General features: G+C 38.8%; 1 protein-coding gene across 7 annotated transcripts in view; it reads right to left on the minus strand.

Moving 5' to 3' along the window:
• The window catches only part of SORCS1 (sortilin related VPS10 domain containing receptor 1), a 598,052-nt gene that overhangs the window by 15,806 nt on the left and 569,786 nt on the right, over window positions 1–12,460 (minus strand). For all 7 annotated transcript variants that reach the window (XM_074382853.1, XM_039465320.2, XM_039465322.2 and 4 more), the window contains exon 24: window positions 11,010–11,109. In XM_074382853.1, the coding sequence (XP_074238954.1) occupies window positions 11,010–11,109 (100 nt within the window). The remainder of the gene's footprint in view (window positions 1–11,009; window positions 11,110–12,460) is intronic.

A 12,460-nucleotide genomic window follows, 5' to 3' on the forward strand; every position in this document is an offset into this window, starting at 1 on the left:
CTTCCGACCAAATATAAGGACTAAATTTACCCATGACCAGGGGTTCTCATGAGAATAAAGATAGAGTTTGACAGAGCTTGAAAGATTTGAACCAGCAATTAAGGCTTTAATTTATCACCTGTCAGGAGATTGCCCTCACTTGATTATCTTCTATGGGATGGTAAATTAAAACTCACAGTGAATGTATATTCTGGTCTTGGTCTTCTCACCTGAGTTTCCACTCCCTATTTCCAGCTTCCTAATGGGGTTATTCACTTAAATGCTTAATGACATCCAACCCAACATGAACCACCAAATTTATCTTAACAACAACAAAAAAGCTCCTCATCCTAAGATTTACCAAGCAAATGTAGAGCAAAAAATAGGCAGGGGTTGCAATCATGGTCTCTGATGAAACAGACTTTAAACCAACAAAGATCAAAAGAGACAAAGAAAGGTATTACATCATGGTAAAGAGATCAATGCAACAAGAAGAGCTAATGATCCTAAATATATATGCACCCAATACAGGAGTACCCAGATATATAAAGCAAGTTCTTAATGACCTACAAAGAGACTTCAACTCCCACACAATAATAGTGGGAGACTTTAACACTCCACTGTCAATATTAGACAATGAAACAGAAAATTAACAAAGACACCCAGGACTTGAACTCAGATCTGGACAAAGTGAACCTAATACACATCTACAGAACTCTCCGTCAAAAATCCACAGAATATACATTCTTCTCAGCACTACATCACACTTCTAAAATTGACCACATAATTGGAAGTAAAAAACTTCTCAGCAAATTCAAAACAATGGAAATCACAACAAACAGTCACTTAGACCACAGTGCAACCAAATTAGAACTCAGCATTAAGAAACTCACTCAAAACTTCCCAGCAACTACATGGAAACTGAATGACCTGCTCCTGAATGACGAATGGGTAAATAATGAAAGGAAGGCAGAAATAAAGATCTTCTTTGAAACCAATAAGAAGGAAGACACATACCAGAATCTCTGAGACACATTTAGAGCTGTGTCAAGAGGGAAATTTATAGCACTAAATGTTCACAAGAGAAAGGAGGAAAGATCTAAAATTGATACATTAATGTCATGATTAAAAGAACTAGAAGGGTAAGATCAAACAAAATCAAAAGCTAGAAGACAAGAAATAACTAAGATCAGAGCAAAACTGAAGGATATAGAGACACAAAAAATCCTTCAAAAAAATCAATGAATCCAGGAGCTGTTTTTTGGAAAAGATCAACAAAATAGATCACTAGCCAGAATAATGAATAGAAGAGGGAAGAATCAAATAGATGCAATAAAAATGATAAAGGTGATATCACCACCAATCCCACAGAAATTTAAACTACCATCAGAGAATACTACCAACACCTCTATACAAACAAACCAGTAAATCTAGAAGAAATGGATAAATTCCTGAACACTTACACCCTCCCAAGACTAAGCCAGGAACAAGTTGAATCCCTGAATAAAATAATAACAAGGTCTGAACTGAGGCAGCAATTATAGCCTATCAACCAAAAAGTCCAAGACCAGTTGGGTTCACAGCCGAATTCTACCAGACGTACAAAGAGGAGCTGGTACCATTCCTTCTGAAACTATTCCAAACAATACAGAAAGAGGGAATCCAAATTAGCTGGGCATAGTGGTGCATGCCTGCAATCCCAGCTACTCAGGAGGCTGAGGCAAGAGAATTGCCTGAACCCAGGAGGCAGAGGTTGCGGTGAGCCAAGATCGTGCCATTGCACTCCAGCCTGGGTAATAAGAGCGAAACTCTGTCTCAAAAAAAAAAAAAAAAAAAAAAAAAAAAAAAAAAAAAAAAAAGAAGAAGAAGAAGAAGAAGAAGGAATCCTCCCTAACTCATTTTTGTCAGCCCACCTGATACCAAAACCTGGCAGATACACAACTAGAAAAGAAAATTTCAGGTCAATATCAATGATGAACATTGATGTGAAAATCCTCAATAAAATACTGGCAAACCAAATCCAATAGCACATCAAAAACCTTATCCATCACGATCAACTTGGTTTCATCCCTGGGATGCAAGGCTGGTTCAACATAGACAAATCTATAAACGTAATCCAGCACATAAATAGAACCAAAGATAAAAACCATGATTATCTTAATAGATGTAGAGAAGCCCTTCAACAAAATTCAACAGCTGTTTATGCTAAAAACTCTCAATAAACTAGGTATCAATGGAATGTATCTCAAAATAATAAGAGCTATTTATGACAAACCCACAGCCAATATCATACAAAATGGGCAAAAACTAGAAGCACTCTCTTTGAAAACTATCACAAGACAAGGATACCCTACTTACCATGCCTATTCAAAATAGCACTGGAAGTTCGGGCCAGGGCAATCAGGCAAGAAAAAGAAATAATGGGTATTCAATTAGGAAAAGACAAAGTCAAATTGTCTCTATTTGCAGATGACATGATTGTTGTTTAGAAGACCCAAAAACTTCATGTCAGCCCCAAATCTCCTTAAGCTGATAAGGAACTTCAGCAAAGTCTCATGATATAAAAATCATTGTGCAAAAATCACAAGCATTCCTGTACACCAGTAATAGAGAGTCAAATCATGAGTGAACTCCCATTCACAATTGCTACAAAGAGAATAAATATCTAGGAATACAACTAACAAGAGATGTGAAGGACCTCTTCAAGGAGAACTATAAACCGCTGCTCAAGGAAATAAGAGAGGACACAAAGAGATGGGAAAACATTCCATGCTCATGGTTAGGAAGAATCAATATCGTGAAAATGGCCATACTGCCCAAAATAATTTTGAGATTCAATGCTATCTCAATCAAGCTACCATTCACTTTCTTCAAAGAAATGGAAAAAACCTCCTTAACTCTCATATGGAACCAAAAAAGAGCCAACATAACCAAGATAATCCTAAGGGGGGAAAAAAAAAAGCTAGAGGCATCATGCTACCTGACTTCAAACTATACTACAAGGCTACAGTAATCAAAACAGCATGGTACTGGCCAAAACAGAGATATAGAACTGGTACCGGTACCAAAGCAGAGATATAGAACCATGGAACAGAACAGAGGCCTCAGAAATAATGCAACACATCTACAACCATCTGATCTTTCACAAATTTGACAAAAATAAGCAATGGGGAAAGGATTGCCAATTTAATAAATGGTGTTGGGAAAACTGGCTAGCCATAGGCAGGAAGCTGAAACTGGATCCCTTCTTCCTTACAACTTATACAAAACTTAACTCCAGATGGATAAAAGATTTAAACATAAGACCTAACACCATAAAACCCTAGAAGAAAACCAAGGCAATACCATTCAGGACATAGGCATGGGCAAGGACTTCATGACTAAAACACTGAAAGCAATGGCAACAAAAGCCAAAATGGACAAATGGGATCTAATTAGACTGAAGAGCTTCTCTACACAGCAAAAGGAACTATCATTAGAGTGAACCAGCAACCAACAGAGTGGAAAAGATTTTTGCAATCTACCCATCTGACAAAGGGCTAATATCCAGAATCTACAAAGAACTTAAATTTACAAGAAAAAAACAACTCCATCAAAAAGTGGGCAAAGGATATGAACAGACACTTCTCAAAAGAAGAAAGTTATGCAGCCAACAAACATATGTTAAAAAAGCTCATCATCACTGGTCATTAAAGAAATGCAAATCAAAACCACATTGAGATACCATCTCACTGCCAGTTAGAATGGCAATCGTTAAAAACAAAGGCGACAACAGATGCTGGAGACGATGTGGAGAAACAGGAATGGTTTTACACTGTTGGTGGGAGTGTAAATTAGTTCAACCATTGTGGAAGACAGTGTGGCGATTCCTCAAGGACATAGACATAGAAATTCCATTTGATCCAGCAATCCCATTACTGGATATATATTCAAAGAATTATAAATCATTCTATTATAAAGATAGATGCACACGTATGTTCACTGTGATACTGTTTATAATAGCAAAGACCTGGAATCAACCCAAATGCCCACTGATGACAGACTGGACAAGGAAAATGTGACACATATACACCATGGAATACTATGTAGGTGAAGAAACAATGAGTTCCTATCCTTTGTAGGGACATGGATGAATCTGGAAACCATCATTCTCAGCAAAGTGACACAAGAACAGAAAATCAAACACTGTATGTTCTCATTCATAGGAGGTCTTGAACAATGAGAATACATGGACACAGAGAGGGGAGCATCACACACTGGGGTCTGTTGGGGGGCATAGGGGAAGGACAGTGTGGGGTAGGGAGGTTGGGGAGGGATAACATGGAGAGAGATGCCAGATATAGGTGACGGGGAATGGAGGCAGCAAACCACATTGTCATGTATGTACATATGCAACAATCCTGCATGATCTGCACATGTACCCCAGAACCTAAAGTATAATAAAATACATATGATACAGAAGGCCAGGGCAAATGCATACACAAGAAATGGGGAGGATGAGGGAGATGTCACAAAAGATTTGGCTGGTTTGTTAAGGTGAGGAGGGTGCAGTACAAGGTCTGTGACCCTGAGCTCTGCCATGAAGTGAAGCTGCTCTTATACTAAAAACGTGTCTTCCACTGACTGGAACAGGTGTCCCCAAACTACGGCCCGCGGGCTGCATACAGCCCCCTGAGGCCATTTATCTGGCCCCCCACCACACTTCAGGAAGGGGCACCTCTTTCATTGGTGGTCAGTGAGAGGACCACAGTATGTGGTGGCCCTCCAACGGTCTGAGGGACACTGAACTGGCCCCCTGTGTAAAAAGTCTGGGGAAGCCTGGCACTGGAGCAATAAAAGTGGACCTGTGATTCAGTCTCTTTTTCTAACAATCTCCTTCCATTCTTTCTCCCATTCTCTCTCAGATCTCTCATGCTCAGATGTAAAACTCCAGGAAGGATGGGCCCAATTTTCCTTCAACTGCCTATTCCCCACAATGTGTAGATAACGAATCATACTGTGTATTTAAAGAACACCTGCCATAAGGAAAAAATATATAGAGAGATTCCCTAGATGCCTATTGTAAGCATCTAGGGAATAAATGCCAGTCTCCACTCACCAGTTACTTGATTAGAAGTAGCATGTCATGGAGAACAAATTGTCAGTTTCACAAATGAATAAACTCAATAAATTGTATCTGAAGGTTAACTGCAGGAATGGGATTTTGAATATATGTCTGCAGGCTATAAATTATGCATATAATTATGCATAAAAACAATACTTGTTAAGCACTTGATGTGTGCAAGTTCTCTGCAAGGTATATGATTAAGATGATACAAAGATACGAAGAAGGTGATATAAAGATATGTTGAACCATATCCACAAGAAATTAAAGTGATGAATAAGATAGTGGTCATGATCATTATCATCAGGCAGATAGAGATCTAAAAATTCATGTGATTTCAGATGAGGGGAAGATGTTCAGGCAAATGTCTCTGGGAAGATGTCATGCAAATGCTGTCATTGAGGTGAGCCTTAAAATACAGATTGATAAGGGGAAATAGGTGAAGAAGTGGGGAAGAAATATTGCAGTCTGGAATATCACGAGTAGAGATATACTTTTGTCAAGACAGCGATGCTTCCAGTCTAACACTAGCTTGATTGCTTTCTATTCCCTTTTCCAACTTGTCATGTTGTTTTTGCAACATCATAGCCTTTGTCTGCTAAACATGGATGCCAGCTGCCATCAAGTACTGAAAGTCAAAGGGAACCACTCAGCCCATGACCCTCCCTCAACCTTCTGGATAACATGCTTTTCGTCTTCCCTTATTCTCATACAGGTTCGAATCTCTCCTTTCTGCGAGAGAATTTCGTAACATACCTGTCAGGAGTGGTTAGACTCTTAAGAAAAACTGTATGAAAACCAAGTAGCACAGAAATGGCTAGGAACAAAACAAGGCCTACATGCAAAATTTAGCTCAGCTTAGATACCACAGTTAATGAATTCCCAAATGGAACATATTGGTGGATGGGGGACAAACAAGATCCAGTCTCTAACGGCATTCGGATATCTGCAAATACTTTCCTTCCTCCTATAAAAGCAAACAAGGAACTGAATTTGAAAACCAAAATAAGGATAGTAAATTCTTAAAAAGAGACAGTTCTTTCTCCTTGGAGACAAACCAAATTATGCATTTGCTTCTCTCACCAACAACATACTCTGGCTCAAACATTTTTAAAAGAAAGCTGCTGAACATCTGCTGAGCAATTAATGGGATGCAGCAGCATGCTGTAATGGTCCCTGGGAAAGTATTAGCAATCCTGCTTATGAGACATGAAATGTTGCTAACAATGGTTCTTTCTTTTTTCCCATTTTTAATTTTTATTTTCTCCTGCCTGAAGGGGGGATGTGAAAAGGGAAATAGAGTTGAGGTGGAAGTTCTGCATCTAATATTCCTCCTCACTGTTTCTCTTTCTTTTTTCAGGCTTCCTCCTCCTTCTCTCCCTAGCCACCCAAATATTGTGTTAATTTCAACCTAATAAAAGAAACTGTGGTGGCTCACGCCTGTAATCCCAGCACTTTGAGAGGCTGAGGTGGGCAGATCACTTGAGCTCAGGAGTTCAAGACCAGCCTGGGCAACATGGTGAAACCCCGTCTCTACCAAAAATACAACAAAACTTAGCTAGACATGGTGGCATGCATCTGTGGTCCTAGCTACCTGGGAGGCTGAGGAGGGAGGATGGCTTGAACTCAGGGGGCAGAGGTTGCAGTGAGCCAAGATCACGTCACTGCACTGCAGCCTGGGTGACCAGGTAAAACACTATCTCAAAAAAAAAAAAAAGAAAAGAAAAGAAAAGAAACTGTGGCAAGTGTCTCAGCCCACTGATACCCTACCAAAGTGCTAATTTTTCCATGAGTGAAAGGGGAACTCTCTTCACTGTTTTTTGTGTATGTAGGGTCTACCACCCTATGCAAATAGTTCAATCAGGTAGCTAGAGGTAACTTACGAGCAATCTCCAACAAGGAAAGGATGCCTCACAAATTTTACTTCCTTATCACAATTGTTGTTCCAGTTGACACAATTTGTCTTTTGCATATAAAAATCTATCCCAGAGTGATATTCACCTGTGGATACTGCCAGTTTTAACACGTTATGATCATCATAGCCAAACTCAATATAGCAAAAGTTTCCAAGACTCAGTTACTCCATGAGATTACCTTCATGTACTTATCAAATTGGAGCTAATTGTCCACATATAAATCTATATCTACTTCTGTTGCTGAGCTAGCCAGGACAAAATACATAGTAATGCCAGTTGATCAGGCTTGGACTTGTACAGCCAAAAGACCCTACTATTGAAACTAACAGGAAAGGTGTCTACAATGGTTGGAAGTCAAATAATTTTCTCACTATCTCCAAATTGGTCCAGGCTAAGAATGGGCTTTTACTTGGAAATGAATTTTTTTCCCCCTTTGGTGACCTAGTGTTACACACATCTATATTGCAAGGGGTTCTTCTTCAAATCTCAGCATGCATATCTAGGTTCCCAAAATATACCTCATTTTTGCCAGCCCTTCTTCTCAGGAATCTGAGTCCTGCTTTCCAAACTCCTAGTTATAGAATAAACTACAAATATGAATTGGAAACATGTTTTAGTTCTTCCCAGCTTTGCATTATTTTTGCCATCTGGAGTTTCTACCAGTGGGATTAACCTCTCATGGTTATCAGGAATTGACTTCCCTTCCCACAAGGAGCATAAATCCAAGGGCCTTTGGATGCCTTTGCTATATTCAGTTTCTCTGACCAAGCCAACTGGCCAAGCCAGTCTTAGCTAATTACCCACTTTTTGATCTCAATATTTCAGCTTCGTCCCAGGTCTAAACCATTTGTCATTGAAGAAAGTGTTCTTAAGTAACATTTAAAGTAAGATTTCATTTTTTTAAAATACCACTTCTCCCTAAAGTTATGGTAACATATCAATCTTTTAAATTGTTTTAAATTTACAAATAACAATTATACATATTTATGGGATACATAGTGATGCTGTGATACATAAGCATCGTGATCAGATCTGGGTAATTAACATATCCATCATCCCAATCATTTCACTTCTTTGTGGTGGGAACATTCAATATCTTCCAAAATAATCTGAACCATCTTTAGAGTGTAATGCAATAATCAGTCATATAAAAACCAGGCACAGATGGAGAAGAAGTATGGAGGAAGAAAAAGAGAGAAATGAGAGTGGCCTCCAGAAATGAAGAATGGGAGAAGTGGGGTTAGTTCTCCGCCTAGCTTGACCTCCAGTGCTCTCCTGTTCAACAGAGGGAGGTCTCTGGTAAACCAAAAAGGAACCGTTTTCTGATATACCAAGCCTAAAGATAGTGTTCATTCAAAAACTGGTTATGTTGTAAAAGCAAATTTTTCATCACAGAGGATGGACAGGTTGGCCACATCCCTTCAAACACAGACTTCAGTGTGGAATATCAAGCTTAGTTGTTTTTAATTTCTAAACTCAAAGGGACCAAGTAGTGGATAATGAGGTTCAGGCTAGACGGTCTGATAAGATTAAATAAGTTAGTGAATCTTTTTAAACCAGTGTTCAACAGTTACTTTCTACTCAGTTGACAACATTTGTCAGTGGCTTGGCTATTAGGATGACTACAACTCTTATTTCTGAAATTTGATCATTCTCCCATACAATGAGTCATATGTGACTCTGCCACATGCTACCCCCGTTCATCAAACACCAATGCTCAACACTCTGGGTAGGAAAAGGCCAGTCAAGATCTTCAAATGCCTTGAGATAAGTTGGCAGCCTGTTCTTCAGAGAATTTTCACCACACGATTCAGAAAGCAGCTTTTACCAGCAAGAGTAGTTTATGAGGGCAGAGACTCTGTCCCTAGTGCTGACAACATTGCTTGGCCCAGAGTAGGCAGCCACTTGATAAGTATCTGTTTAATGGATGTGTTAGGATGACAAGATGCAGAACAGGAAATAAGCCCTACTCAATCCTACTTGCCCCTTGCAGTCATCTTTTTCAAGGGACACTCTAAATCAGTCACACTTCTGTTCTAAGGTCTCAATGGCTTCTTAGACCTTTGATGGCTCATTCTGGCATGTTTCTACCCTCTACACCTCCATACCTCATGCTGAGGAACAGTGACTGTTAAATATTTATTTCTTTAAAATAGTGGAATTGAAAAAAACAAGAACAATAAAATCTTATATGTGATCCAATAAAGAAAAAAGATAAAATCCAAGAGGGGGAGAGGTCAATGGCCAGCCTACTTGGCCTTCTGCTCAACCTAGCAGCGCCTCGTCAAATCTCGAGGAAACCAGAGAATGGTGCTGGTAATAGCTACTTTTTGTCCTCACTTGTTCAGCATCCTCAAAGCCCTTTAGGCTTTCTTTTTTTTTTTTTTTGATGCTTTGGTGCTTAGAATGACCTCTTGCATTTAATCCTGTCCATCCTTTAAGGTTCTTCCTCAAAAACTCCTACTCCATAAAACAATCCTATATCATTTTGACAGGATATATCTCATCTCTGCTTTAAATTTTCTATACAACTTTAGGTAATAACAAGAGTAAAAATAAATATTACAGCTATGTTCCAGACACTATCCTAAGTGCATTACCTGAATTAACTTAACCTTCACACAATCCCACTGGCATAGATGCTATTACCATCTCTGAGACACACAGAAGTGAAATCTCTTTCCTTCTGTGGAAAGGATTACAGAGTGAGTAACAAAGCCAAGATCGAAACCAATGCTCTGACTGGAAAAACAAAATCCAAGTGCTTAAAGATGCTACATAGCCTCTCTCTCTATAAGAATTTAAGCAGGTTACTCATTGACTGCCCCCCCACTGCCTACTCCTCCCACCCCACAGTACCACTGCCATTGTGTCATCAAACTTCCCCACACCACAACCAGGTTATAAGTTTTGTGAAGACAAAGACCTTCTCCCGCTGATGTTTTCACTCCGTAGAGCACCAGCATGGTACTCTGCAAAAATAAGTACTCAATAAATACTCTTACTTTATGTTATTATTAATACATCCCAACAATATATATATTTCTAAATGCTTGTGTTATAATTAAAAACTATTCTAAGTTACTTGTGTTAGTATCTATTCTAAGTAAGTTGTGTTTTCATTGAAAACTCTCCATAAGCTTAAACGGATCATCCCCCATCGTTATCACCACCTTTTACAGGTGAAGAGATGGAAGCTCAATGACATTAAGTAAATTGTAAGATTATGACCAATTCCAGGTTCAGTTCCTGGGTATGACCCTGTACCACTCCTAAGTTCCTGCTATTTCTACTGCACTAGATTATCCAGAAACTTAAAGAAGCAAATTTTTTGTAGCATGAATATACTGAAAATAAAACTTTGCAGAAAGCCCCCACAACAAAATGTATTTGTATGGTTAATGTTATTTTCGAGATTGCTGTTGAGATAAATGAAGCGTGCTTTCATGTGAGATGTATCTATATGGCTCACTGACAGTTTTTGCTAGAGGCTAAGTAGAAAGTGTCACTTTTTTTTTTTTTTTTTTTTTTTTGAGACAGAGTTTCACTGGGTCACCCAAGTTGCAATGTAGTGGCGCGATCTCAACTCACTGCAACCTTCGCCTCCTGGGTTCAAATGATTCTCTTGACTCAGCCACCCAAGTAGCTGAGACTACAGGCATGTACCACCATGCCCAGCTAATTTTTGTACTTTTAGAAGAGACAGGGTTTCGCCATGTTGGTCAGGCTGGTCTCGAACTCCTGACCTCAAGTCATCCACCCGCCTCGGTCTCCCGAAGTGCTGGGATTACAAGTGTGAGCCACCATGCCCGGCCAAAAGTATCACCTTTTTCTGTGGTCTAATCGATCCTCCATTAAGGTAGAAACACCAAGGAAGGGAACCTTCAAGATCTGATGACCAATTTCTGATCAGCATTGTTACCATCTAGCCTTTTTATGAGGAAGAAAGCACAGACTGGGATTCCCTTTACCAGAGCCACCAGCCAGAACCCAGGCACATGGACACTGACCTGCCGTTAAGTGAGCAGCATGGACCAGGACTTGGACCCCTGGCTTCAGCTCAAAGTGTACTGAGTTTTGGTTGAGCTTGTGGATCAGCAGTTCTGATATCTGAAAACAGAAGCATAGTTAGTGCCACCGAAAGTGTCATACTGATTACAAACAAATATGCTTAGAAATATTTACTATATTCACCAAGGATCACAATTATTATATCTGCAAATTATATAAATAAGGTTTATATGACTTTGATTTTTTTAATTCCAGAATATGCAGATACAATTATTTTTAGCATGACCTGCCTTTATGTGCTAATTGCTACAAAATAGGAGAAACTATTAGTGAATGAAAACAATTATATTCTTAAAAAATTATTGTGTATGATCTTAGAAAACTTACCCCTAGTCTTTTGAGAGAACATTTGTTATGCATAAGGACTTAAAAGAAGTAGATATATACAATTTACACATTCTAAGATTTACATAAATTTATTTTAGTTCCATTCTCTTTCCCAAACCATGTGATTTTCACAAAACACTTTATGAATATTTATTCTATGGTAAATATAGTTCTGCTAATTCAGAATTGCAGCAAAGTACAGCCATAACATAAGTAGCAAATTGGCTAACCTTTATTTCATGCTTATAAATATTATCTAAACTGCTTCTCAGGTTGACACATGTGTACTGGCAGACCAATGGAATTCTTGACTATGAAATATTTAACCCCAGGTATGGGATAAATAACTTCGTTTGGATAGAAATAGTGTAAGGTAAGGTTTTATTGTTGAGGTAACACTGTTATTTTTGTTCAGATTAGAAAACCTAGCTCCATTTGCTGTTTCTTTTATAATTTCAAGGAATTTCTGGAAAGCTACAGGGATATTCTTACTGCTATTATTTTAATCTCATCTGCTAGCCCTATTTTTAATATTCAAATCATCAATTTAATATTTTACTTAACATGTTAGTCTAATTAGATGCTTTCTGACCATCATGCTGCTAATTAAGTTCTTAACTTTTTTTCCTTTTCTATTTGTTGTTTTACTTATTCCAGTGAGTTGCCAAAATGACACCTTTAATCCCTTTACTTGCTCAGTAGGTCCTGATGGCTTAGTTTGGAAGCAGAAAGTTACCTGCAGAAGCCCCTGATTGGCAGCAGAACTGAACTGCCCCACAGATAAACTTCTCTCCTAAACAACAGGAACAGATGATGACCGTCACTGCCCAGTCACTGAGCACCTGGGATCCAGTGCAAGCCCAGCTTTTCAAATGCTGTCATTAAGCAAACAACGCAGAAAAACAAGATGGTGATAAAACTATGTTGAAAACAAAACCGACTTTATTCTGTATATTAGGCTACTTCCTTTGTTGGGGGCTGGGAATCATCCAGAATGATCTAGGTTTACAGACCTGGATTTCTGGTCAGGCGTGGTGGCTCACTTTGGAAGGCTAAGGCAGGT

The sequence above is a fragment of the Saimiri boliviensis genome, chromosome 12 (genome assembly GCF_048565385.1).
Source record: "Saimiri boliviensis isolate mSaiBol1 chromosome 12, mSaiBol1.pri, whole genome shotgun sequence".
NCBI classification, from domain to species: Eukaryota; Metazoa; Chordata; class Mammalia; order Primates; family Cebidae; genus Saimiri; species Saimiri boliviensis.